At 42.7% G+C, this 26,793-nt stretch overlaps 14 protein-coding genes across 14 annotated transcripts; 7 read left to right on the top strand and 7 right to left on the bottom strand.

The window, feature by feature from the left end:
- The first annotated feature begins 600 nt into the window (after positions 1–600).
- V1516DRAFT_710749 (uncharacterized protein) lies at positions 601–3,786 on the top strand. The gene is made up of 2 exons (XM_066924252.1): positions 601–991; positions 1,065–3,786. Exons 1-2 carry the CDS (start codon positions 728–730, stop codon positions 3,627–3,629), a joined length of 2,829 nt encoding a protein of 942 aa, XP_066779185.1. The 5' UTR covers positions 601–727; the 3' UTR covers positions 3,630–3,786.
- V1516DRAFT_671585 (uncharacterized protein) lies at positions 3,780–4,779 on the top strand. Its single transcript, XM_066921589.1, has 2 exons — positions 3,780–3,934; positions 3,982–4,779. The coding sequence occupies exons 1-2, from the start codon at positions 3,856–3,858 to the stop codon at positions 4,629–4,631; spliced, it is 729 nt and encodes a 242-aa protein (XP_066779184.1). The 5' UTR covers positions 3,780–3,855; the 3' UTR covers positions 4,632–4,779.
- On the bottom strand, positions 4,711–5,214 carry V1516DRAFT_671584 (PHF5-like protein). Its single transcript, XM_066921588.1, has 2 exons — positions 5,063–5,214; positions 4,711–5,005 (listed from the first exon to the last, which is right to left on the bottom strand). The coding sequence occupies exons 1-2, from the start codon at positions 5,169–5,171 to the stop codon at positions 4,782–4,784; spliced, it is 333 nt and encodes a 110-aa protein (XP_066779183.1). The 5' UTR covers positions 5,172–5,214; the 3' UTR covers positions 4,711–4,781.
- Positions 4,898–6,564, top strand: V1516DRAFT_671581 (peptidase family M48-domain-containing protein). The gene is made up of 2 exons (XM_066921587.1): positions 4,898–5,017; positions 5,081–6,564. Exon 2 carries the CDS (start codon positions 5,386–5,388, stop codon positions 6,499–6,501), a length of 1,116 nt encoding a protein of 371 aa, XP_066779182.1. The 5' UTR covers positions 4,898–5,017; positions 5,081–5,385; the 3' UTR covers positions 6,502–6,564.
- V1516DRAFT_671580 (pyridoxal phosphate-dependent transferase) lies at positions 6,482–8,362 on the bottom strand. The gene has a single exon (XM_066921586.1). The coding sequence runs from the start codon at positions 8,111–8,113 to the stop codon at positions 6,602–6,604; it is 1,512 nt and encodes a 503-aa protein (XP_066779181.1). The 5' UTR covers positions 8,114–8,362; the 3' UTR covers positions 6,482–6,601.
- Positions 8,363–9,173: 811 nt separating this feature from the next.
- Positions 9,174–10,908, bottom strand: V1516DRAFT_662976 (6-phosphogluconate dehydrogenase; the record flags this gene model as incomplete). Its single annotated transcript, XM_066920476.1, has 3 exons — positions 9,174–10,495; positions 10,553–10,649; positions 10,900–10,908. 3 exons carry the CDS (start codon positions 10,906–10,908, stop codon positions 9,174–9,176), a joined length of 1,428 nt encoding a protein of 475 aa, XP_066779180.1.
- A 1,076-nt stretch (positions 10,909–11,984) lies between these two features.
- V1516DRAFT_634566 (vacuolar membrane protein-domain-containing protein) lies at positions 11,985–13,679 on the bottom strand. The gene is made up of 5 exons (XM_066919996.1): positions 13,292–13,679; positions 13,128–13,244; positions 12,776–13,079; positions 12,680–12,693; positions 11,985–12,624 (listed from the first exon to the last, which is right to left on the bottom strand). The coding sequence occupies exons 1-5, from the start codon at positions 13,417–13,419 to the stop codon at positions 12,417–12,419; spliced, it is 771 nt and encodes a 256-aa protein (XP_066779179.1). The 5' UTR covers positions 13,420–13,679; the 3' UTR covers positions 11,985–12,416.
- Positions 13,680–13,828: 149 nt separating this feature from the next.
- On the top strand, positions 13,829–15,412 carry V1516DRAFT_671567 (uncharacterized protein). Its single transcript, XM_066921585.1, has 6 exons — positions 13,829–14,072; positions 14,124–14,193; positions 14,253–14,465; positions 14,512–14,564; positions 14,613–14,679; positions 14,729–15,412. Exons 1-6 carry the CDS (start codon positions 13,860–13,862, stop codon positions 15,151–15,153), a joined length of 1,041 nt encoding a protein of 346 aa, XP_066779178.1. The 5' UTR covers positions 13,829–13,859; the 3' UTR covers positions 15,154–15,412.
- Positions 15,328–16,487, bottom strand: V1516DRAFT_612427 (uncharacterized protein; the record flags this gene model as incomplete). The annotated part of the gene is made up of 2 exons (XM_066919308.1): positions 15,328–16,263; positions 16,314–16,487. Coding segments are annotated over 2 exons (1,110 nt in total), but the record flags the coding sequence as incomplete, so codon positions are not given.
- A 225-nt stretch (positions 16,488–16,712) lies between these two features.
- V1516DRAFT_671560 (cysteine alpha-hairpin motif superfamily) lies at positions 16,713–17,188 on the top strand. The gene is made up of 3 exons (XM_066921584.1): positions 16,713–16,829; positions 16,874–16,891; positions 16,958–17,188. Exons 1-3 carry the CDS (start codon positions 16,775–16,777, stop codon positions 17,104–17,106), a joined length of 222 nt encoding a protein of 73 aa, XP_066779176.1. The 5' UTR covers positions 16,713–16,774; the 3' UTR covers positions 17,107–17,188.
- Positions 17,078–19,194, bottom strand: V1516DRAFT_671554 (glycosyl transferase). The gene is made up of 7 exons (XM_066921583.1): positions 18,864–19,194; positions 18,650–18,812; positions 18,356–18,601; positions 17,882–18,304; positions 17,595–17,834; positions 17,426–17,552; positions 17,078–17,379 (listed from the first exon to the last, which is right to left on the bottom strand). Exons 1-7 carry the CDS (start codon positions 19,126–19,128, stop codon positions 17,212–17,214), a joined length of 1,632 nt encoding a protein of 543 aa, XP_066779175.1. The 5' UTR covers positions 19,129–19,194; the 3' UTR covers positions 17,078–17,211.
- Positions 19,195–20,292: 1,098 nt separating this feature from the next.
- V1516DRAFT_208531 (alcohol acetyltransferase) lies at positions 20,293–22,159 on the top strand. Its single transcript, XM_066918736.1, has one exon. The coding sequence runs from the start codon at positions 20,642–20,644 to the stop codon at positions 21,995–21,997; it is 1,356 nt and encodes a 451-aa protein (XP_066779174.1). The 5' UTR covers positions 20,293–20,641; the 3' UTR covers positions 21,998–22,159.
- Positions 22,160–22,508: 349 nt separating this feature from the next.
- Positions 22,509–25,793, top strand: V1516DRAFT_621461 (Metalloenzyme, LuxS/M16 peptidase-like protein; the record flags this gene model as incomplete). Its single annotated transcript, XM_066919522.1, has 3 exons — positions 22,509–23,007; positions 23,056–25,254; positions 25,306–25,793. 3 exons carry the CDS (start codon positions 22,509–22,511, stop codon positions 25,791–25,793), a joined length of 3,186 nt encoding a protein of 1,061 aa, XP_066779173.1.
- On the bottom strand, positions 25,630–26,683 carry V1516DRAFT_671546 (uncharacterized protein). The gene is made up of 4 exons (XM_066921582.1): positions 26,333–26,683; positions 26,184–26,265; positions 26,043–26,114; positions 25,630–25,990 (listed from the first exon to the last, which is right to left on the bottom strand). The coding sequence occupies exons 1-4, from the start codon at positions 26,585–26,587 to the stop codon at positions 25,956–25,958; spliced, it is 444 nt and encodes a 147-aa protein (XP_066779172.1). The 5' UTR covers positions 26,588–26,683; the 3' UTR covers positions 25,630–25,955.
- Positions 26,684–26,793: the final 110 nt, after the last annotated feature.

The following is a 26,793-nucleotide window of genomic DNA, read 5'->3' as shown; positions in this document are numbered from 1 at the left end:
TCAGACAAAATTGGATATTGACTAGTTAATGTGTAAGCAGAGTTCGTTCGAGGTAAAGGGGCAAAATATAGCAAATCGCCATTTGATCTTATTACAAAAATCTGAATGCTATCCCTCCTCGACAAAGACTTGAAATATTTGGCACGTTCATATGATCTAGAAAAAAAATTTTCTCTCGATGGTAAAGAATTTTGCGGGGTATTTTGTTAATGTAGATGTAAGTTACTCATTTTGACTTTACCGTGGCAGGTCATGCTCAGGTCATGCTTGTATTAACATCCTGTGATGAGATTCCACTTGTAGTATTAGTAAACCAGGTGTATGCCAGGGTAGAGCGCAAAACCAGGAAAATATAGACTCAGAAACTTAAGATCAACCCCACGTGAGCTTGTGAACATGTGTACGTAAGTGCATCACAAAATCACAATGTCACTGGTTTTCATTGATATAAGCAACCTGTATATTACACAAATATGCATAATGTTATACAAGAACAGACTGATCGTATATTAAGCAAATGTATACTTTATAAGTATGACCAGTTGAATATATTTTGGGAATACAAATTGGACCGGTTTGTGCTTTGGGGCAAGCTGGGAGAAGACTGCGGCTCATGAAATTTTTATTTTCCCAGCTGTGGTAGAAAGTCGGTCCAGAGAAGGCACACTAACACATATAACTAAACAAATTTCAAGTTTGCGACGCAGATTTTGACCAAATAGACTTAATGGCTTTGTTTTCTAAACGCAAACCTAAAAGTATGCCACAGTCGAAGTCACCAAAGCAGACAAAGTCGAATGAGTCTACAAATCAATCTAAGAAACGGACTCGGACTGAAACCAGAACTGCAGACGAAAAAAATTATGAAGCAAAATCGAAATTAAAAAGAGACGACCCTGTATTAGATTTCCCGAGAGGCGGCTCTTCTGTTTTGACTCCACTGGAGTATAAGGAGGCTGCAAACGAGGCTGTTCGAGATGTGTTGTTTGAGGTGAGTTTTAAATTGTGTGCAGTTGAATTTAGAGAAATGAATCTGATGGATTGCTGATATTACGATTTTGTAGTCATCTCTATCGGAGTCTAGACCTACAAAAAAGTCAAAGATTCCGTCACTGGAAGTCAAGCATGGGAAACTGGGCCAGAGACTACGGAAAAAGTCCGAGAGTACTGAAGCTTCAAAACCACATGTCAAGATTGAAGGACTATCTTTTAAGAAACTCATTCCGGGGACACTAGTTCTGGGTCAGGTTAGCCAGATCAACGATTATGATATCACTCTCAGTTTGCCAAATATGATCAATGGATACATTCCAATCACGAGAATTTCAGATCAATTGTCTAACATTCTTGAGGAAATGGAACAGTCTGAGGCAGACAGTGACGACGACAACGACGACGAGGGAGACAAAAATCCTGAGAAAAAGCTAGATATCCCCACACTATCATCGCTTTTCAAAATCGGGCAATGGCTTCGTGCGATAGTCGTAGAAAAGGAGACTTCAGATCCCAGCAGATCAAAGAAACACATAACTTTATCTATCAAGCCTGAAGAAGTTAATTCCACACTGGACACGGCTGATCTGAACCTCAAAGGAGTCTCGATCCAGGCATCTGTGTCCAGTATTGAAGACCATGGTGTGATTTTGGATGTCGGTATTCCCGATAAGACTGGGTTTATTTCAAATAAAGAGCTGGCTTACGGAGGATATACAACCTCAGAGTTGGTAATCGGACAAACTATACTCTTGTCTGTTCTCAATAAATCTACAAACGGACGTACATTGACTCTGACAGCCACTGGCCAGGGTAAAAACGTGCAGCCTGTTCAGTCAGTTTCCAACGTGGACTCTCTTGTACCCGGTACTTTAGTGGACTTCATCCCCACATATCTAGCTCCGTCGGGACTAGCAGGTCAAGTTGCTGGATTAATCGACGCTACCGCCGATTTATTTCATTCAGGATTGTTTTCAGACTCAGTCAACTATAAGGAAAACCACAAAGTTAAGGCCAGAGTGATCGCCTGTCTTCCTACGTCAGACAGTAAATGTCTCCGGATGTCGTTGCTTCCTCAGACCTTGGAATTCGATAGAAGTCATCAAGATAAATCAGATCTATTGGACTCGCTTCCCATTGGACATGTAGTCGAGATGGCGAAAGTAACGCATGTTGAACCTGGCTTAGGTCTGTTTTTCGATCTTGGACTTCAGTCAGCTGGACTAATTGGTTCTGGCTTTGCGCACATTTCGCGACTAGCTGACAAACGTGTGGACGAAGTTTCTCCCTTAACGGGCTCATATAAACTCGGTACTATTCACACGGCTCGGATCACAGGTAAATCTACAATTGATGGGTTATATACAGTTTCCTTGCAGCCAAGCGTGATCTCGCAGAGATATCTCAGTCTCGAGGATATTTTGGACGGCGATGTGATCGACGGAGCAGAAGTTGTCAAAGTCGTCGCATCTGGAGGATTACTAGTGCAACTCTCGCCCGGACTTGTCGGGCATGTGAATGAGCTAAATTTGTCTGACGTCAAAATTTCTCAACCGGAACGGCGATTCAGACCGGGTATGAAGGTGAAAGTAAGAGTTTTGCAAGTTCAGCCGAGCAAGCGTCGAATCAGGTTAACGCTGAAAAAATCGCTCGTCAACTCTGACATCGCAATTGCAACTTCCTATGAGAATGTAGAAATTGGCCAACGGCTACAAGGTACTATCGTCCATTTCATCAAGGGTAAAGGTGCGATAATCGAGTTTTTCGGATCAGCAACCGCTTTCCTACCGGTTGTTGAAATGACGGACGGGAATGTCGAAAGTCCGGAGGAGTTGTTTAAGCTGGGCCAGACAGTCACAGTGCAAGTGATTTCGATTAATGCGGAGAATCGAAAAATGACTGTAAGCTGTCGCGAAAAGGCGAAGTTAATGAAACCGAAAAAGGACAAGAAAGTAGCTAAGAGCGAAACAACGAGTAAGGAGCTCGAGAATGCAGCTGAAATTTTTGAGTATGGTGAGGATGAAAGTGAAGGAGAGGATGAGATCGATGAAGACGCTGAGGACGAAATTTTGGTAAAAAATGATGAAGAGAGTGAGGAAGAAGAAGATCTCAATGAAATGGATATTGAAGATGACAACGACCTGCGTTCCGGATTGAAAGTTAGGGGGTTCGATTGGACAGCCTCCTTAGAGGAACCAATTCCCGCGGGGTCCGACTCGGATTCAGAATCAGATTCAGACTTGGATCGAGGACTTCGCACCAAACGCCGTCGGCCTACAAAGACGGCAGTTGATATCACAGGCGACCTCTCTACAAAAGCTCCTGAGTCAGTATCTGATTTTGAGAGGATGTTGATCGGCAATCCAAACTCTTCAAGCATCTGGATCCGGTATATGGCATTCCAGATCCAGTTAGGTGAGATAGAGAAGGGGAGAGAAATTGCAAAACGGGCGCTAAAGACGATTGCATTCAGAGAAGAGACACAGAAATTAAATATCTGGGTCGCTTTGCTGAACTTGGAAAATACGTTTGGCACAGAAGAGACGTTACAAGAAACGTTCAAGGAGTCATGTGTCTATATGGATCCTGATATTATGGCTGTTAAATTGAAAACCATTCAAAAGCAGCGTAACTAACTTTCATTACATTTATTAATAATTTTCGAATGGTGAAGTTTCTTTAGTGTGTTATGATGAACTGTCATTTTTTGAATGGGATAACAGTGCGGCAACTCAAATACGTACTCGATGTAATATTCTAGACAATACATATTTATTTATTATTTAGTTTCTATTTTTTTATTTGCCAATCAATATCATTCTATATTATATTATATTATATAGTATAGTATAGTATTGTTAAATGTCTGAAAAAGATATTGCCGGCCGTTCAGCGACGGTGTACAAGGCCGAGTCTGACAAGATTCCCGATGCTGTGAAGCGCAAGTAGAATCGAACCACCTATGAGGTCAACAACTAATCGAACTAGAAGATGACGAGGAACTTTATGAGATGTCTGCAGGAAGAGCAAAAATTTATCAAACAATGCTAACAAAGAAGTCACGGAAGCTGACTGAAGGGGGACCTATGATTTCTAGAGAAACGCGACTTGCGCTGGAAGCTGAGAAAGCGCAGCAACATCAAGCAGAGCGCCAGAAAAAGGGGATCGAAGTTCGGATAAGATTTCCAGATCAGACTCAGTTACTCGGGAAGTTTACGGGCCAGGAAACAGTCGGCGACGTCATGACGTTTGTCCGGTTCTCGCTCGTCGATCCTATGTTACCATTCTATTTGTTCATTACACCGCCGCGGAGGGAGCTGAGAGATGAATCCAAGAAACTCATCGCAGACTTAAAATTTGCCGCTCGAGAAATTGTCTATTTTGCCTGGGATCTTAAGTGTATAGAACGTGATTTCGGCAAGGACTATGTAGTTCCTAATCCTGCGCTGCGGCCCGAAGTGTTGAAAGAGGCGCAAGATATCGCGAATTTGGAGCTCAAGGCCGCAGAAGAACAAGCCAAACAAGAAGAGAAAGATGAAATCGAAAGGAAACAAAAGGGAAAAACTTCTGGTCATTTGCTTGGATCTAGCAGTAAATTGACTAAACCGCCTGCGTGGATGAGATTAGCAAAGAAGTAATGACAATAGACGAAGGGCACTTATAAATGAGTAAAATCTACGGACTGTCCAGCTATCTTTCAAACGGACCTAAGATATCTAATTAAACATAATGCCATTACTAATGTACAGTTATATAACGCAATGCTACAAGACAAACGACTTTAAAGATTAACCAGTAGCAGCCTTGAATTTCCTCTTCTCATACCACATGTCGCTCCTGCTCGAACCCAAATTAATAATCTTTGGACATCCGTCGCGATCTTTTTCCAACCGTGTGCATTCGAAGCAGTAAAAAGCGTCCGAGATTCCTTGACCTCCACAGATTATACATTTACCTGCAAAATTGCCAAATGAGCATTCGTCACAGATCCGCGCAAGTGTAGTCGGTCGGACTGGTTGTATTAGTCAGTATATTTATTCAGATCATAATTGTCAGGCACTGAACTCACCATATGAATCGCATACAGGGCACTTGCCGTCGCATTTCTCACATAAGCGCCCAACACTGATCCCGGCTGCTTTGCGGCATAGTACAAGATCAGGATGATGACGAGACATTTGTTGTGATTTGGTAAATTGCACTGTTTGGATAAAAGCTGTGTGAACATTCAGGTGGCAATCAGATTCTTATGGACACAGTCGGTCATGTGATGGAATTGACTCTACAATAGGACGCCAGTAATTCTGACGAGACATTATTCAAGCTATATTGCATTCTATGCAGATAGCTACACATTATAACTGCAATTATAAATATAAGAATTGATAGCTTATGTCGCTGAAACAAATCTGCAGCCGAGCTCTCCGGATCGGCCGGCCGAACTTCGACCCGTTCTCAAGGTCTTCTTCAGCAATGAGGATTACCTCTAAACTGAAATGCACAGCATCAAACCCTATTGAAACACGATATTTTCACGCCCAATCAGTTTCCAGACGACAGGCTAATTATCGCCGCTTTGGCGAGAACAATTCATTTAATAATAGCTCTTTTCGGGCAGGTTTCGGCGGATCGTTAGTCGCTGTCGTGCTCAATAATCCAAGACTCAGAAACCTTCTAATTTTTTTTCTCGGCGGCACAGCGGTCTTAGTTGTCACCCATATAGAACCTGCTCCCGTATCTGGCCGGCGAAGGTTGCTTCTATTTGGGCCTTGGCTCGAAAATAAGTTTGGTCAGCAGCAGTACGAACAGCTTCTCAGCCAGTATCGCGGTCGTATACTGCCAGAATCAGCGCCTGACGCGGTGCGTGTTTCCAGAGTCATGAAAAGGCTTATCAAGGTCGCAGGCATGTCTGACGACATTGACTGGAAAATTCACGTTATCGTCGATCCCAAGACCCCTCCTAACGCGTTCGTCCTACCAGGGGGGAAAGTGTTTGTTTTTAGCAGTATTCTCCCGCTCTGCGCAAACGATGACCAGCTGGCCACTGTGCTTTCTCATGAAACCGCACACCAGCTTGCTCGCCATTCCGGTGAAAACATGTCTCGTGCGCCTTTCGCCATGCTTGCTTCTATCGCCGCTTATCTTCTCACGGGTTCCTCCTCACTCACAGATATCATTGTTACTTTTGTGTTCCAGCGCCCAAGAAGTAGGCAGATGGAGTCGGAAGCTGACTACATAGGCTTGCTTATGATGAGCCAAGCCTGTTTCGACCCTCGTCAGGCAATTCCTTTTTGGAATCATATGGAAAATCTTGGTGGTATGAAGCCGGCGGAGTTTCTGTCCACGCACCCCTCGGATGAAACAAGAATTAGACAAATCCAGCAATGGATGCCAAAAGCCCTCCAGATCAGGAATGCATCAGAATGTCATTCGACCGAAGGCTTTATCAATGAACTGCACAACTCCTTTTCTTCCGCATTTTTCTACGATCCGAACCCTCCTCAATAGATATTTTCTAATACACTCCACTCAGTCTTAATTATATCCACCATAGTTGATCTTCTAATTATATATTACTTTCCTTATATCCTCCCACATCAACCCATGATTACTTCCGCTTAGGAACTTTAGACACCACCTTTGAAATAGCCGCCTTCACAACCGAACCACATTTCTCTACTTCTTTCTTCGTGAGACCATTCGTCATCTCGATCTTGAGACTAGGCAGTACCGGGAAGACTTCCTGGCTGTCTACATATTTCGCCCTGACGATTAAAACTCCGTTGGAAATACACTCATCCACAATATCCTGTAGCAAGTGGTCCTCGTCCTCAATCCGTCGCGTCTCCAGCACCTCAGATTTCAATCGAAGATGAATTAGCGCTGAATCAGGATCAGATGGCGAATAAATATACTTCGACTTGCCCACAATTGCCCGAAAGGCGATCACATTCTGCTGTAAACTCTGAAACATATCTTGTCCGTTCTCCATGAGATGTATCGCCTCAATCGAAATCCGCGCAAGATAGGCAGGCATCGAAGCTGAGAATACATAACTATTTGCCGTAATACGCTGGTGCGCAATAGCAAACTCTGATCCGGCACAGAAACCGCCACCCGCACACATCGTGTTGGCAAAGCTCCCAGTAATCATCTCGATCTCCACTGGATTCACATTAAAGTACTCGGTTAAGCCACGACCATGCTTGCCTAGTAAACCGATAGACCGGGACTCCTCAAGAATAACACGGTACTTGTACTGGTTCTTGAGAGCAACAATACGGGGTAAATCAGGGATATCTCCTGTATTTTCAAACAAACCCTCCGTAACAATAAAGCGACGAGTCAATCGTTTGCCTTTTGTGTCCTTTGCAACCCGCTGTAGAATACGCTCAAGGTCGTCCATGTCATTGTGCTCATACCAATAAACAGAAGCTCGCGAAATCAAAATTCCCTTTTGGATTGCAATGCAAGCGGCCTTGTCCGCAACAATAACATCGCCTCTTTTGGCAAACGCAGGAATTGTTGCCGAAATCGTATTGAATGCCTGAGCATACACAATCGCAGCTTGAGTTCCAATAAAAGCAGCGATCTCTTCTTCACATTTCACATGAACTTCCTGCATTCCATAGAAACCAGGAGGGCCACACGAACCAACACCGTACTCGCGCACCGTATCAATAGCTGCCTCCTTAATCACATCAAAGTTGAGCATGTTGAACATGTTAGACGACGCAAGATTCATGACCGTTTTGCCAGTACTGAGCCTGACACGAGGCCCAACAGGGCCCACGACGACTGGAGTTTTATCTAATTCGGTCTGCTTTGCATCGTCGAGCGGGGAAACAAGAGGCTCGGGAGTCCATTCTTCCACAAGCTCGTCAACTTCCTTCTCAGACAAGTGAATAAAATCTTTTTTTGCAACAGAATATTTAGAAGCCATGAAATAGCGAAGCGCAAACAAAAGTAAGCAGAGCTCCAAAAACGAGCGCATAGGGTCATTCTGATACGATGAGCGCACATAGCGCAGAACAATCGCAGAACCAGGGATTCGATTAAAATGAGAAGACATGGACTCAACCGTCGTATTGATATATACAAGAGTATCGTGAAGCGCCATCTCGGTAGTTTGAACAAATAATCTGTTGTTTAATGGTGATTAGCACCGTGATGAATGAAGCTAAGCACGCGCGTCTGGCAAACACAGCGATAAAAGCTCCGAACTGAATCTTTCAATTGCGACGAGTAACTACAAATGTGCGCAAAAGCAGTAAAATCTAGATATTCTCAAATAAAATAGATTCAGACAAAAACAACCTATCCCAATATTGATGGAAGCTGCTTGTCTATCTCATTTGAAAACAAACGCGGTTTATCCGTTTTCCCCAGGCATGAAGCAAGGCGCTCCCTAGCTTGACTTCCGGCATCCGCTTGTGCCTATTTTGGACTCGTAAGTTCCACTCCAATGCCCACTATGCCTATCGTCATTATTAATTTTGTGTGTGTCTGTGGTACGATAGCACCCAACTTTATTCTTCCGCTTGCGGAAATGGCTGTGGCAAACAAATTCACGTGAGTTACAGGTGACAATTATGGCCATAGTTAAGCTCAATCCTGGCTGCGCACCCAAACTAACGGCTGTCCCAAACCGAAATGTCCCAGCGAAGACAGGTCCCAAAGGGAAAACAAAGTGAAGGCTCTGCAGAGAGTTCAGAATCTCAAATGTTGAAACCAGGGTCTGATACAAGCGAAAGCAAAATAAATTCAAACTACGAGCCTCTTCCAACAAGTCTTCTCACGCGGGCACAGCAAGCCTGGCTGGACATAAAACATTATAAGCGTCGGTTCAGATTAAGATTGTAAGCTATTTGCTCTTCTCAGAGGTGTGCTTGCATTCCCACAAAACCCGTTTGAACAACTCCATAGTGTTGAGCCGCACAGATTTCTTGAAAGTAAAACTGACTAGTACTAGCTACTACAACAACACCGAGGGAAGAACGCGTAGGACCGTACGGATATTATAGTTTAAATCAACAAAATACATTCGTCTAGCTCCTTCTATTTTTTATTTCATCTCAAATCATCGGGATTCCAAAATTTTAGTATATAATAGGTAGAAGTAAGTTAAAAAAATCTGATTAAATAATAATGGTAGTAATCGTGATCGTGGGTCAATGCTTCTAAGCAAGGTAAGTAGACGCAGAAACATTTCCTCCTCTACCAGTCCAGTTGATGTGAATATCTTGGCCCTCAGGAAGAGTTTTAGAAGCACACTCCGGAAGAACGTGGAAAGTGTGAGCACCAAAGTAGTCACGCTGAGCCTGCAGAAGATTGGCAGGAAGACGAGCTGAACGGTATCCGTCAAAGAAAGAAAGAGCAGTCGAGAACGCTGGAGTAGGAATACCCCACAAGACGCTCTTGGATACAATCTGACGCCACGAGTCCTGTGCCTTCTCGATAGCATCATGGAAGAAATCGTCAAACAGAAGGTTCTCGAGATCAGGGTTCTTACGGTAAGCACGAGTAATCTCTCCTAAAAAGACTGATCGGATAATGCAACCTCCACGCCACATAAGAGCAATGGCAGGATTGTTGAGCTTCCAGCCGTAGTCGCGGCCAGCTTCTCTGATCAGCATAAAGCCTTGCGCGTAGGAAATGATCTTGGAAGCATAAAGAGCCTGCTCAAGCTGGTCGACAAACTCTTCCTTGTTACCAGAGAATTTAGGGGTAGGTCCGCTCAAAATCTTAGATGCGCGGACACGCTCGTCCTTGATAGCTGAAAGGCATCGCGAGAAAACAGCTTCACCGATGAGGGTGACAGGCATACCAAGGTCAAGCGCATTGATAGCAGTCCACTTACCAGTACCCTTCTGACCAGCGGTATCAAGGATCTTTTCAACTAGAGGGGTTCCATCTTCATCGTTGTAATAGAGAATATCACGAGTAATCTCAATAAGGAACGAGTCAAGAACTCCTTTGTTCCACTTGGCCAAAACATCACCAATCTCTTTGTCAGTGAAACCAGCACCGCGCTTTAAGAGATCATAAGCCTCGCAAATAAGCTGCATATCACCATACTCAATACCGTTATGGACCATCTTGACGTAATGGCCAGCACCAGAGTCTCCAACCCAGTCACAGCATGGTTCGCCATCAGACTTCGCAGCGATATCCTGGAAGATAGCCTTGATATGGGGCCAAGCAGCCTCGTTACCACCAGGCATGAGAGATGGTCCGTAACGGGCACCCTCTTCACCACCAGAAACACCAGAGCCGACGAAGAGATAACCCTTCTTGGCAAGGTACTCACAACGACGGTTGGAGTCGGGGAAATGGGAGTTACCACCATCGATAATGATGTCACCAGGTTCCATGTGAGGGAGAAGAAGCTCAATGAAGTCGTCAACAGCCTGACCAGCCTTGACAAGAAGGATCACACGACGTGGTCTTTTGAGCTTGGCACAGAGCTCTTCAATAGAGTGTGCACCGACGATGCTCTTGCCTACACAGCTGTTAGGAACCGAGATCAATCAAAAACCCCTCAAAAACTTCGGCATACCTTTGGCTTCGTTTTCAAGGAAGTGATCAACCTTAGAGACGGTACGGTTGAAAGCAACAACAGTATAGCCATGGTCAGCAGCATTAAGAATCAAGTTCTAGAGTATGTTAGTAAACTATCCGAAATAAGATCTAGTAATCAAAGAATTGATGGAGCAAAGTTAGACAGTCAAGCCGCGCGAGCAATGATCAAATTAATAACCTTAATCAGCTTAGCGCGGGGCTTGCATAGCAGAGGCTCATTGGCACTTAATAGCAAATAGCACACAAATAGTGTGTATGGCCGAACGAAGTCCAGTTCCATCATAAATAGTGATTTAGAAAAAAGTCGAAAAAAGCAATACTGACCTGACCCATGACAGCCAAACCAATGAGGCCGATATCTACAAAAGAAATTGTAAGTAAAAAGTTCATATCCGTGCAGATTAAGAACGAGAGAAGTCATTATATCGTAATTATCGCAAGATCTGGCCAGCAAAAAAAACAGCATCACACCAAGTAGGCCGATCCGAGCAGATCCAGGAGAAACGTTGCACAATATTATCAAGTCACAAGTACGAAACATAGTCAAAAAAAATATAAAAAGCGAAACGAAATTCGAGGATCATGCCGATTCGGTCCGGAAAGGAATAACTTAGCACGCATAGGCCGCAGAAGCCGATCGATGGCCACCAGATGGGGGATAAAGCCGCGAACAGACAGAACCGCGACAACAAAAGAAAAACATACCTCCACTAGAAAAAAAAAGATTAGCAAATTACAAGCAGAAGCAATTGAGTTGTTCTAAGGGGAATTGCAGGTGCAGACGAGGGTAACAGATTTCTGTTTGTGAAGCAGAATCTGGCAAGACGGCGATGCGGGGCCATCTAGAAGTTGAAGGTTGCCTGATTCGGACCTGGGAACAGCAAGGAAAAGAAAGCGGACGCACTTACACAGGCTCAGACATTGCAGAAGAATATGAATGTAGTTAAAGCGACAAAAGGGATTAGGAACGAAAAAGACGAAGAACTAACAGCGCGGATGTTCAGTTAAAGAAAACAAGAACAAGTCAGGACAAAGAGCGAAAGTAGAGAGAGAAAAGGAACGACGATGGTCCCAGAATGGCTGCGGGCGGGGGGCACTCACTAAAGGACAAATCTGGGCCGGAGCGGGCGGCAGAGCACCGTAACACGCCAATATCACTAAGAGTCTGGGTCTGGTGCTGTGAGTAGAAGAGGGTTTCGTACTTTGGAGCTACTTTTGGCGGGCGGTTGTGCTCCGCCGGGATGCGATTACTAGTCGGGCAAAGGGTACACAGGGAGTAGGAGGTTACGGTTGTCAGGGCAACTTGGCAGAGGCAGCAGTCTGGGAGGAGGACCAACGGGCATGCTTCTGAGAATGGATGGATGGATGGATGGATGGATCAAGACAGGTTCACCAGTTGGGTTAGTATGGAAGACTTTGTTTCTTCGGCTAACGAGTCAGCATAGAGTGAATGGATTCCCAAACAGGAATCCTTGCTTCCGCCGACAATTGGATTTCCGTTGCTCAATGAGGGCATTGTGCAACGTGGGCGAAACAGAAAAACAAAAAAGCTAAAATTTACAATAAAAATTACAAAACAAATTGTAATGCAAACTGTAGACAAACTATTCATAATCCACGAACGCATTTTCATGAAATAACACCATGCCCTCTCCTGTTTACCTCCCGCTCTTGGGAACCTCTGTGTATGGGAAATAGGTACAAGTTATCCTACTCCCCTTCTTTCTCTCGCTCTCTCACCTACATAATCATTATGGCTGGTTGGAGCTGGCGTGAACATTTTCTATTAGTTCCTTCCGCCTGCAGTCGCCGCAACTTCTCGACTCGACTCGTGCTCAACTTCATCTTTCGACAGCTGGACCATCAATCAGAATGGCATCGTCTTCATCGCGATAAGGGCCCCTGCTCGTCATGTCTGAGGATGTATCCGAACAATCGTCTCGGACTGGTATCACTAGCACCTCTTCGCCTCCGACGACTACTAAGCCAGGCTTATAACCATGTGACTTGATAATAGAGTCGACAAGATAATACTGAATCATATTCATTCTGGGATTGTTAATATTGTCCTCTAATCCATAATTTCAAAATATATCAAACTTACATTAACGGAAAGACCTATTGAGTAGATATATGGTTAGTATTAGTTGGATATGAGCCTTGATGGGCCGATATATTCAGAACGGAAAATGCGACATACCAGCATGACGAATGAGACCTCAATTCTTGCATGGCCGTCAGTCCAAGATAGCAAGAAGCTTGCGCAGCCATCCCAAAATGGCATCGTAGTTAGCATTACGTAGACAACAAATTTCATGCAGCTCAAACTGATAAAGTACATCGCTGCTTGTCGTAGAAACCAGCTGAATCTAGGAGGAAGTCCGTACTCGCCAGATCTCATGCCTACTATCTGTAGTCGAAATGCTAAACGGCCGAACATCCATAGAAATCCCCATAAAATTGGTACGCCAATTGTAGTATCTAGTAAAATATTTAAAAAATACCTTAAATCAGGTCAAAATCGGCGAAATTAGACAGGTGTAAATACTGACCAGTTGCATGGATCTGTAGGAAGCTGTTCGTCTCGATTACTTGATAAGATGGCCAGAAATAAATTCATCGCATGTATTCCACTAGCACCAAGTACCTGTTTGGAAACATCGAAGGCCCTAATGCGCTTTTAGTCAGAAGCTTCTATTCCATCAGCTCGGCTTACCACACTAGAACAGGTCGACGAGGACTTTCATGAAACCTCTTGTACACCAGCGACATGACTGCCAATCCTCCCATTGCACCCTGCACAATTAGCGCAAACGGACCGAGGAGCTGGCATCGATCATCCATTATAATATTCAAGGTAAAAGTGAGCTTTCGTTATATCAATATCTATCGATCCGTCTTGTAATCTCTTGTCAAATCCACCGATAGATAGCTATTTTACACCACAAGCAAATGAATCGACTAAACTCAACTTATATACTCTTATGTCCTCTTGCTTCCTCTTATATTCTCTTACCCAGCATAGACAGTTCCTTTTGTATCTAACCACTATCGTTTCGAGTTGACTCTTATGCAAGCTATCGTCAAATACTTCTTTTGGCGGGTTCTACGGAGACGACTGGAAGTCGACGTTCGGAATCCCCGTGCGCCACATTTAGTCTTAGCCACCGTCAAGCCTCACGGGGCTCATTGTATATTGTTTAAGGATTTCAACTTGATTTCAAAAGATGAATACCAGCTTACTGATTGATTAGATACAAACTCTTGACAATATTGGTGGCGAAATGGAAGCATATAATATTAAGAATGCTCTTCCTGGATGTTTTTATTACGTAAAGGCTTGTTTAATCTTTGCAAGTGGACTACTCGATGTCGCAGTTGGACTTGCTACATTTCGGTTCTTCAGATTTGTGTCGAGATGGTTTCCCCAGCTTTCAGCAACTGGAACCGTCATGGCTGCGTCTTCCTTGTGGGGTTATCTACTTTTTCTTGTTCAGGTGCTTTCCATGTATCTAGGACCACTGTACGCATTGATCTGACTTTCGTAGACTGTGAAGGGATGCCAGATATCATTCAGTGGCGACGCGCTTGATCCGCGAACATCTGCGATTCTGATCTGTAAATACCCACGATAAATACATACTCAAAAAGTACTGGCTTTATTGACTCTGGATTAGGCAATCATCGCTCCATGGCTGACTATTTTCTACTTGCTGCATTATCGACGTTTTATCGCGTCAATGGATATCTTGTGATTGTAAACTGGCGATCTGTTTTCACAGTTCCGTCGCTGAAATGGCTGTTTCTCAGTTTATGGGTCCGTCAGGACTGGACTCTGGCACCTGAAGAGATGCAGAAGCTGTTTTCCTTGTTTCATTCTGGCCCTTATTGTGGGTATATACCCGTGTATATGAGAATTGTCGACTCACAAATTAGGGATGACGATATTTCCAGAAGTGATTTGTTTTGATTCTGATGTTGCTTTCGAGGTTTGCTTCTATCGATTGTCCACTCTATCTCTGGCTGACCTGTCTTAGCACCGACGATATTGTAGTCTGAATGGTCTGACAGAGTTACACTACTGTTTATACCCACGTTTTGAAGGTTGTTGGCACTAGATATGTTAGTTCCGAAGTATTACTGACCGAACTAGCTTCTGTTCCTATTCTCAGTTATCTTATGGAGCAAGCAACGGTTGATTATGTCTATGACATAACGTTCTTTTACGAAAAAAATAGCTCGCTTGGGACTGATCCTAAATTTGTATCTTCATCTGCACTGGAACCGTCCTCTAGCAGCTTGAAATCGTCTGACCCCAAACGTACTTGCACCATCACAACACCCACTCTGCGAGACATTTTATTTGATAAAGCGCAAACTTGGCATCTGCACGTTCATGTTGACCGTCTCCCAGTTGCTGCTATTCCCAGGGATGAGATCGCGTTGGAAAGATGGCTTGAACGAGTTTGGATCAAAAAGGATAGGCTGCTGGCATCTGTTCAGAAAAAGGGTCTTTCATACCGAGGACTGGGATTTGTTTATTATCCTGGAGATCAGCTGGAGAGTGATTCGGCTTGAATTTCACAGTGAAATTACATGAGTGGAAGCGAATAGTATCGATGCAGGTAATTCGTTATATTATTAGATTAGTAGTACTGTACAGATTTATATACTTAGAGTGCCTATCTTTGCAGCAATTGCATCATCAGATTCTAGATCTTCCGCCTCTGGAGATTCTTCCGCAAATTCGTCATCGCGTGTCAAACTCTTGCGTTCCTCATCATGTTCTTCCTCATCACCACTAGAATCTGCATCCTCATCCTCATCAGAATCTTCTTCCATATCTGACAAATCATCTAGCTCTCCAAACCCTCTATCTTCAAATATATCATTAATTTTAGCGATAAGAGGATGTTCTTCCGAAAACTTATTCCCGTTTAGCTCTAACTTTTGAATCGCCGAAAGGCTGATTTCTAAGGCCGTAGTGATCAATTCAATGCCTTTAATATCAATTTCGTTATACTGCAGCCGCAAAATTCTCAAGTGAGGAAAATTACCCGAATCGAGCAGCGCCTGGCCCAAGATTTCGCCGCCTCGTGCAGAAAGTAAACAATCTCCGACACCCAATTCGACTAGTTCATTTTTCCAGTTTGGTAAAACTTTTGCAAGGGCGAGTGCACCTTTAGCAGTAAACGTGTTATCTTGTAGATCTAATTTGCGCAGACTTTTACAGTTGGCTAAGCCCTGAGTGAGTAATACCTCAATTCCTTCTTGGCGAATACCGTTCTGATAGAGCTGAATCTCTTCGACCAATTTGTTAGCAGCAAAACACGCGCTCCAGGCTTCCATGCTGCCATTTTCTAGCCGATTTCGACCGCAAATCACGGTCTTTAAAGGGCACTCTATGCCAGATTCCTGTTTGGCCCGAGCAAGGTCTCTCAGCGCCAGAGCGACTCTCGATCCGGCAATTGGTCCAAAGCCGTTATTTGCAAGGATAAGGTGCTGCAACGGCACATGCTTCGCCAGAAAATCGGACAGCGGATCAATCGCAGAAAGCCCAAGCGCATTATCAGATAAATTGATCGTGTTCAATTTCGGCAGTTCTAATAAAGCTGAAAGAATGTGTTGTAGACTCGCGGGAATCTCGTCTTTCAGTCGACCCGTAAACATGTCTGCCAAATTAGCTTCCTATAAGTCTGTTAAAAAGTAGCCTAGAGTGAAAGCTCATTTCGAATCACCTTCAAAGACTTTTTCGAATTTAAGCATTCTGCTAGTGCTGCTGATGCTTCGACTCCAAACGTGTTTCCTGAGAAATCCACGACTTCAACTCCTTCGATTTTGTCCAGTTCGGCCAAGTACGGCTCAACGTCATCTTTTGTATCTAGTTTCAGCGATTTGCCCTCAAGTGAGTATGTTTTAACTGTCATTGTTGTAAATCAGTTTTGATACTAATTTCTGGAATATTTGTTGACTGGTAACTTGTTAACATTTTGTCTACTCCCCAAAGAATTTTGTAAATATTAACTGAGTGTTTGTTCCGCCTTTTATGCCTTAAAACTCCACCCATTGTGCATTTAATTCAATATATGCTCATCAAGTCCCAATGCCGGAATTTATAATGCTTGCCATATGCTTATATTTTAGTTCTATGATACTGTTTCCACGCTTTATAAACATACGAATTATTTGATTACGAAATATGGCATTCGATTTGTCACAAGAGGTATCGCAAAACATGCCAAAAGACGTCAAAGGTAAGTCTTAATCTATGACTAAACAGCCATACTAACATTTACAGTTTCCGAAGTCCAGCAGAGTAAGTCGGTTTCGCAGGATTCAGACTAATGTTCATTAAAAATTACAAATTCTTAACGTTTTCTAGCTTCGAAGCCAAAACCATGCTGTGTTTGTTTAGACGAGAAGACCGCTCGAGATGAGTGCATGCTAGTCAGTGAAGATGGGCGAAAACAATGTGCTGATCTTATTTCCAGCTATAAGAGCTGCATGAAAGAATATGGATTTAACGTCTAATATCATTACAATTGTTCTTTGCGACCTCAATATCTGGTCTATATTGTATATAACGAACTAATTATAACTCTCCTCAGCCGAATTGCATCGTTCGGGCCTTGTGCCCTAGCTCATACAAGTCTTGTAAACCATCCAATTATTCCAGATTGCAAAAATGAAGAAGCATGAAAAACATAATTCTACGTTCGCTACAATCCAGAGATCAGGATATCGAGATGGCGGTTCGATGACAAACTCGAGAATATGAAGAACCGTAATACTCAGATATGAAGACTAACTGTTAATTCTAACAACTCTACTTTCATCGACATTAACTCACAACTATTATAAACTTCGCTAAATAAGACGAGGGCAATCGACTGTACGAATGCATAAGCCAATTCCATAAAAACCCGATTAAAAAATACTGCATAACCAGGCCGTCCTTTTTTACCAATGGCCAAAGACTGTTCATTAGCTTAAATTATTTCAACTCTGTTCGAACTCACCTAAAATATGCTACGTTGTTGATCCAATATATGTAGCATTGGATGTCGATGTCTAGTTCACCCACTAATTGAAGAGTGATTGGTAATAGAGGTAGTAAAATGCTCTTTTCGTGGACCTGAAACGAAAACAGATAAAACCCAAATGCAGAAGCCGACACAGCCCACACAAGCGCGTTCTTTCTTGGATGCCGGAGAAGAAGAATGAAGCTGGGCAGTACGGAAATCAACGTCGCCGCAAAGCTGAAATAAAGTTAGGCTGTGATAATCCATGGATCATCTAATCTCACCTCAGTCGCTGTAGCTGGAGTTCGCTAAATATATATTTGTATTTGAATATAATATTTGTCGCACACCAAAAGTTAGCAACTTTGTCTTCCCATAAACCTCGAGCAAAAGGGAAAACTCGGATCATTATTTGCGTCAATTGTATTTTAATGTTTGCAGCGGAATAACCTGAACTAACCCCTATAGGCAGAACAAGAACGCCAAACGTCAAGATTGTCGCGATAGCTAGAGATATGAACCGAGCAATGTTAAGCCGAGGATATAAACAGATGCCAAGAAGATAGGCGAAAACTGGTATCGCGTAATATAAAGCCATTTGCTTGAAAGTAAGAGCCATAACGAAGAAAACTGATCCAACAACAATTCTGTCTTCCAGAATATACGCGATTGCCGCTATGGCAAAACCAAGCATGACAGAATTATATCTATCCGATTTGAAAAACAGAAACCTACTAAAAGGAATTTAAAGTACTCACTGGAAATGACCATGGTCTATGAGAATCAGAGAAGGCTGAAGCAGTACCATGGCTGTCGAAATGGTATGGAAGTAGGGCGAAAGCTTCGTGTGGTTGATTTTCCATCGAATAAACATAGTGACTGCAGGAATATAAATCAATACATCACTAATGACTACAGTTGACCGCATATAACTTTTAAGATCTAGCTGTTCGCATCCTCGAGAACTGTTGAGTGCAAACCAGACTGGATTGAATAAAGTGCCTCTGCTTAGATGTCAGTCAGTGCGTTGGAGTATATGCTGTTCTGCTTACACCCATCCCATTATCCAGGAATGATATGCTGTCAACGGTGGATAGTCCAGACCCCAGTAAGGCAAGTCATACCAATACCATTGGCTCATGGGCAATTGGTACGTAATTTCCATCCAATGTCGCTGAGCCTCAAAATCTCCGTGAAGTGGTGGAACATTTTCCCCTGAAATCAGTTAGATATCTGTCCTTGAACGTTTTTCAAGAGGCATCGGACCCGAAAATGATCCAAGTCCGACAGCTAGGCGGAAAAGCAGAGAAATCATTATTATCGCCTGTCGGGCAACCCATTGAGTTCTCGCTGCCTTAAATGATACTAGAAACACGCTTAAAGGCGAATTATCCGATATCGAACTCTCCGACATCTCCACCCCGTCTCCCTTCTCGACTGATCTGGTCGATTTGCCCTCCAATTGAACCGGTTTTGACTCAATTTGCAATTTTCTGAGTTTGTCTGTTAATATTAAATCATTTTCTGCCATTTTTTTCACCCCTTCCTGGCATTATAGTTATCCGGGATGTAATTATGCACACTGTAGAAAGCAAGCTCCACAATTTAAATAGTCAAGTACAAGAACAACGGAGACGTAAGCGGGGCGGTGGGAGATCTCTAATGAACTCATTATATTACTTTTGGCAGTTTTAATACGTGCTATGATATTTAGCATATATTCTTTATAAGTGATCATAGAATAAGAATAAATTCTAGCTATATTGACTGACTAGGTGATCTTAGATCTCAGCGAATGTGAAAGAAGCGTCTACCGAGTTCAGTGGGTCATAGATTGAATACAAGATCATCAGATTACGGCAGATCGATACTAGATCGAAACAAGACATAACAAACCATGTCGCCGATATATCGAAAGCGCAAAATTCGGGACCAATATTGCATTCGAGCCGACAGCAACAGTGTTAGACAGCAGAGTATAACATCGAGTGGTCATGGAGACGGCGTTCGCAACGAAAATGGGCAACGATCGACGAGACCAATGATTAGTCCTAAGCGGATAAAGAAGGAGCTCATCGCCTTAGAAAATGACTTGTGAGTTTGTCTTATTATTGTTCTAGCTTTATGAAATATTTTTTGGGCTAATAATCTAACTGGAACAGTGTTATGAATGATAATACGATCAAGCGTGATCCAAACTTGCGCTGCCACATCTGCAGGCGTAGGAATCCATCGATGCTTTCTGCAGAAAATAGAGAATGCGATATTTGTCACGGAGTCACCTGTATAATCTGTATGCGGCAGTGTTCGGCGTGCCGCTCTTTGTGCTGCAGCGAGTGTTCGCATGAAATGTGAGATGTTTACTGTAAATGGAGATTACCTACTAATGAGCTAGATTACCTGCTGAAGAGGTTTTTTGCGATAAATGTTATAAGCCGATCTAGGCTTTAAATGTTATTTATTCATTGCATAATCAGCACTTCCCTTTTTATGTATCTGCTGCATAGTATTTTGTTGGCGTTGGATGGCATTATATTTGCATTTGGACTCCTCAGATTTCTGCTTTCTAGTGATATTGGTTATGATGTTTCCTTGGCGCTTAGCATCTTTGATTGTCATGTGAAATCATGTAGTAGTTGTGGTGGTCAAATATACTGATGTATCGCTGTAAGAATACAAAGATGTTTAATATTCTGCGATCAATTGCATGTAAAATTTGATCAAATTATCAAATTTCATTATTACTTTATTATGTTGTAAATATCAATATTGATGCTCTTAGTTACTTTAATTATCAAGTCAAGAAAATTAAACATAAGTCAAGATTATACTGAGACAAAGAAATCTATGAAAGTCGTGCGGTTATTTCTCGATATTTCCACTTGTGTATTTTTCTACTTCGTAGGTAAAAATATTTATGAACTCAGTGCTTTACAGCATATAATTGTATTACCAAAGTACAATACAAAAATTAACACTGCAGAGACGATATATGAGAAACAATATTACTTACGACAATTCGCAAGCATAGTCAGAGCATCTGAATGTCAGATACCACTCACTACCGAGATCTTGGTCTCTTAGAGACGTATTTCGTGAGTCGAAATGAAATCGGGTTCTATTCACCCGTTGTTGTCTGGACAGAATATGAAGCTCCGATAAATCGGACTGTGCTTATCAGCGGTGTCGTAAAGTTGCTTGAAAAATGGTCGCATTTGTCTGCATGCGTTTTTCGACACTTGAAGCCAATGCAGTTCCGTCTGCTAACCACGATAGATCTCCATAATTTGATTGAGTTTGAAGACGGGCAAGGGTCTTTTGTTGAGACTTATTTACCGAGTCTTCATAAGCACACTTTTGATTATGACGAGAAGGTGCCATTGTGGAAGATCACTGTGTATCAAAGCAAGATTATCGCTCTCACCTTCGACCATGCGCTATTAGACGGCACTGCAGCTGCAATATTCCAAGTGGACCTCAACAAGGCTATGCAAGATGTTGTACCAGATACAGAAATACCAACTTTCTTTTACGGAAATTCAGGAACTAACAAAGGATTTGCAATTGATCAAATGAGGAAACTGACTCCGCCATTTACTGTCGCTGTGGCCGCTTTTGCCAAAGAGTTTTTTCCTTCTTTTTTGAAGCCAAAGTCCAATATCGAACGTACGACGAGCTTATATCCTCCAATCGCCCATCCTGCTACAAATGTTCAGTATCGGCAGCGGGTACTGTCAACTTCAGACATGGCCAAACTGATTAGCATGTGTCACCAACACGCTTCGACTTTTACGTTCTTTCTGCATACAATCTTATGCGTTGCCGTAGCTAACACACTGGTGTTGTCGAAAGATTTGATTTGCGATGTTCCAGTCAATGCTCGTCGATTTCTGCCAGGTCCAGGATACGAGAAATTGGCCAAACCGCGATACGGCAATTACGTCTGTAGATATCGAGTTATTTCCAAACGTCTTGAAAAATTTGATTGGGCTGAGGCGATGTCTCAAACTGAAACGGCAAAACTAAAACTCGCACCTGATTTGCTGTACAGTATTGGGATTCTTTGGTACTTATTTGGCAAGTACACAGATTATATCAAGAGCCAAGTAGGCAAGCCAGACCGCGACTCGGATATGGAGATTTCGAATCTTGGAGCTCACTATTTTACTGGATACGGTAAGGTGGTCAACATGGGATTTTCGCAGCCTCAAGCTACCAACAATGCGCCATTTGAGCTGAACGTTGCCGGAGTCAAGGGCGAATGCACGACAATTATGACACGATGGAGTGACAGTGTTACTGGAGAAGGTATTGGAAACAGATTTTGGGTAGAGCTGAATTTGTTGCTTGATGGAATTCTGGATATTACATCATCGCCCGCACAGTCACCACCGTTATAGCTGACAGGACTGTCAGCATGATAACCGTAGGTTGAAAAACTACAAGAATCAATACTAGTATCTATGAAATATATGAATCAATCGATTTTCAGTTTAGTGACAACATAAAGATCAAAAGCATTTTTGCTCACATTTGCTGTGAAAAGTCCAAGCCAGTTGGAAAATATAGTAACCGCCGCAGGGCCTTAAATCCCATAACCACTACTTATTGCGGCGACGGTACAGCATCCATTTTATTTCTTATATGAATTTTCTATAGCGTGTTCATGTTATTAACCAAATAATATAAATATACTATCCATCTATATTAAATCATCACCAATTGATGATCCATCGCATTCGCACGTCCTTGCTATCAAGACAGTGCTATTATTGGGCTACCACTGCTACTGTTGCCTCGTCCATTTCATACTTTGTCTACGGCACCGTTCAGCCTAGTTTAGGATCCTCAATTACCTCTTCCAGATTCTACAGCGTCTTCACAAACATTTCTTATATATCTTCTGCAGCTATGTTGCGAAACATTGCTGATCCGTTAGTTTCGGATCCATCCGCTACTGGTGGTGCGCTTGACGGTAGTACTGTGACGGTTCTTGCCTCTGCCTTGGAACATCCAGAACTTGATGACCGTTCATACAGAGTCATCAGACTCCAGAACGATCTTGAGGCACTACTTATCCATGATCCGGACACAGATAAATCTTCGGCCGCACTGGACGTCCGCGTCGGTAGCTTCAGCGATCCGCGCGATTTGCAAGGTCTTGCTCATTTTTGCGAGCATCTCCTGTTCATGGGTACCGTGAAATATCCGAAGGAAAATGATTATAGCGAGTATCTATCTTCTCATTCTGGTAGGTCAAATGCCTACACAGATTCCTGCGACACGAATTACTTTTTTGAAGTCAACCATGAATTTCTGGAAGGGGCGCTCGACAGGTTTGCCCAGTTTTTTATATCTCCGTTGTTCTCGATCGAGTGTAAGGACCGTGAAATTAGGGCCGTTGATTCTGGTGTGTACTATTCCTTTAATTTTGTTATCTAGATCTAATATCTATTAGAAAATAAGAAAAACCTGCAATCAGATCTTTGGCGGTTATATCAGCTGGATAAATCGCTGTCAAATCCTGATCATCCTTACTCCAGCTTCAGCACTGGAAATCTCGAGACACTCGATGCCATTCCAAGCAGTAAAGGCATTGATGTCCGTGAAGAGCTACTTAAGTTTCATGAAATGTACTATTCCGCCAATCTCATGAAACTCGTAGTACTGGGTCGTGAACCATTAGATAAACTCGAACAATGGACTGTCGAAAAGTTTTCCGCTGTTCGTAACAACAAAGCGGAGGCTCCTAAATTCAAAGGGAGTGCAATCTCGCAAGAGCAGATGCAGATTGAAATATTTGCAAAACCCGTCATGGATGACCGCAGTCTTGAGATTTCATTCATGTTTCCAGACCAGAAACCTTTATTTGCCAGTCATCCGGCGCAATATTTTTCGCATTTGATTGGCCATGAAGGTCCTGGATCTATATTGCAGTATTTAAAGTCGAAATCGTGGGCAAACTCGCTCTCTGCGGGGTCTCATAATATTTGTGATGGATCCGAGATCTTTTCAGTATCTGTTGATCTAACAAACGAAGGCTTGAAAGTTTACGAGGACGTTATAGTCACTATATTTCAATACCTGAAACTTCTTCAGCAAACTCCTCCTCAAGAATGGATTTATGAAGAGCTTAGAGATATCGCCGCCTCAAACTTCCGTTTCAGACAGAAAGCTCCTGCTTCCTCCACAACCTCAAAACTTGCTGCAGTCATGCAGCGATCTCTTCCTAGAGAATGGCTTCTCAGCGGTCCTGCACTTTATCGTAAATTCGATTCAGAGGCGCTCATGGACTCTGTTAAGTATTTTACTCCGGATTCGTTTAGATTTAGCTTGACCAGCCAGATCTTCCCCGGAGACTGGGATCAAACTGAAAAATGGTACGGAACTGAGTATAAAGTCACGTCATTATCCGATGATCTTTTGAAAAAAATCAAAGATGCTCCGCTCAATCCTGCTCTTCATCTTCCAACTCGAAATGAGTTTATAGCCACAGACTTTGAGGTCGAACGCAAAGAAGCAGCTGTCTCTACCAAGCAGCCTATTCTCATCCGTGATCAAGGCGGGTCAAGACTCTGGTTCAAAAAGGATGACACATTTTGGGTTCCAAAAGCCAGTGTTCACATTCAATTCCGTAATCCGATTGTCACGTCTACGCCTGAGAATCTAGTTAAATCGCGTTTATTCACTGAGCTTGTCAGCGACGCACTAAATGCATATGGATATGCTGCAAGCATTGCCGGACTTTCGTATCAAGTTGAACTGGGTGCATCAGGGATCTTTATATCAGCCCAAGGATTTAATCATAAGCTTTCGGTATTGCTACAGAAGATCCTGGAGAAAATTAGTACTTATCAAGTTGACCCGGATCGGTTTGAAGTCATCCGGGAGAAAATCCATCAAGAGTACCGAAATTCTTTATATGGGACACCATATTACCAAGTTGGATCATATACCTCGTATTTGCTTTCCGAATTCTCGTTTTTGACTGAGGAGAAGCTGACAGAGTTGGAAGCCGTCTCGGCGGAAGATGTGCAGCATTTTATTCATCAGGTACTAAAGCAGTTCAATACCGAGATTCTGGTTCACGGAAACTTAAGTAAAGAGGAAGCTTTAAAAATTTCTGATGCCGTTGACGACCAAATTCAGCATAGACCGTTACCTAAATCTCTAGACATTCGTCCGAGATCGCTTGTGCTGACCGAAGGGGCCCAGTATGCATATAAACGTCTTTTAGAAGATAAAAGGAACATCAACTCATGTATCGAGTATTATATACAAGTTTGTGGAGATACTGATCGAGAGAATCGTGCTATTCTCGGTATCATTTCTCAGATCGGAAGCGAGCCCGCATTTAATCAGCTGCGAACTAAAGAGCAACTGGGATACGTGGTATTCTCCGGAATCAGGGTATCTCGGACCATGGATGGATATAGAGTTTTGATCCAATCTGAACGGACGACCGAGTTCTTGGAGACACGAATTGACTACTTCTTAGACCAATTTGGGAATATCATCAAAGAGTTGACCGATGAAGAATATCAGAAACATGTCCAAAGTCTGATTGCAAAAAAATTGGAAAAGCCAAAAAATCTGGGCGAAGAAACAGGACGATATTGGGGAAGAATTTTAAGTGGATTCTACGATTTCGACCGAAGTAAGCATTGTGATTTTCTCTTTTGAACTGTGACCACTAACTCAAAATCAGATGAACGGGATGTTGAAGTTTTATCGAATATAACGAAAGCCCAGGTAGTAGATTTGTATTACAAGTACATTCATCCGTCGTCGCCTTCGCAGTCCACGATTGTCGTGCAACTTCAATCGCAATGTGCACCTGCGCCGCCAGATTTACAGACCATCTTAAAGGCCCAGTTGCCAGAATTTTGGAAGGAGTCTGAGTTACCTGCAGAAAAGCAGATTTCAACCGACGAATTGGAGGGGATTGCTCGGTCTGACGATCCTGTGGCAAGCATGAAGAAATATTTTATCGATACAGGATTGGAAGAATCTTGGGAAAATGAGGGGAAGTCATTTATAATGGGTGCAATCAAGTTTTCTGCGGCACCCCTTGAAAAGGTAAACCAAACGTTGATAGAAGATGTCGGCTTGTTTAAGTCATCACTGCCTGTCTCTACGGCGCCAGTGCCGACCAAAAATTTGTTGGAGTATAGGGAGATAGATCCCAAGCTGTGAATGTAGAATTGAGTAATATGTGAAAGATTGCAAAGATAATAATATAATAAGAACCGTATATCATAACCAAAATTAAATAACTAAGCAAGATAGACCATGTTTGTAATCATAATCAAATAATGTGAAATACTTCTCGCTGCAATAAACTACTCGGTGAAGTGCTTAATGATGGTGTTCCTGCTGGTATCTTAATCCACCTATAGAGTCAATAGTGAATCTACTATTGAGACGGGGAAAGTAATAACCTACAATAAGTGCATGAATTTGGACCGTCTTGATCGAGATTAATGTATACTTTCGGATGGCCTTGGACACCACGACCTAAAGAATGTCAATATCAGTCATTATCAGTTTCACGCAATTCCACAACCCCGGAACAAAGTTTCATACCTCCATCACAGACAGCAATGCGGTCAGCTACAAATTTAATCGGTTGCTGGTTAATAAGCTCTATACCGGCATACGGTCTGGGCTAGTTTATGTTAGTTTGAGAGACATCCTGATCACAAGATATTAATATATATATATCAAAGATATACCTGCTTCGTCAAATCACTCTGCACAAATCTTGGCCCAGTCAGCGCCTCCGAACGTGGTCTCTGGCTCTTTGCCCACGTAGATATACGGTTCGGAGCTTGCTGAGCCAGAGCTTTCTCTTGCTCAGTTAAAGCAGTGTTCTCCTCGGTTTTTGTGACGACTTTGGTCGAATATCGCAGCGCGGCAAGTCTTACCGAATACGTGCAAATCGACGGGCAAACCTTAGACGGTCCTGAGAACCTCTGCAACATCATCATTAACGCTATAATACCGTCAAAGATACGTAAAATTCTGTACGAATCAACTAAGTTTCAGTGTGCAGTTCTGAAATTAGAGTATTAATTGAAGCCGAGTTCGGGGCAACTACAATTTATTCCAAGAAAGGCGATTGGCTACAAGAAAACTAATACTGGGGACAAAAACTCGAAATTACGTTGCCCTGACAACCTGACTATCCCACACG

This window comes from Lipomyces oligophaga, assembly GCF_038497815.1.
Source record: "Lipomyces oligophaga strain CBS 7107 unplaced genomic scaffold V1516scaffold_2, whole genome shotgun sequence".
Taxonomy (NCBI): Eukaryota; Fungi; Ascomycota; class Lipomycetes; order Lipomycetales; family Lipomycetaceae; genus Lipomyces; species [Lipomyces] oligophaga.
Note: the sequence above shows the minus strand (reverse complement) of the source record. Positions and strands in the feature narration are given on the sequence as shown.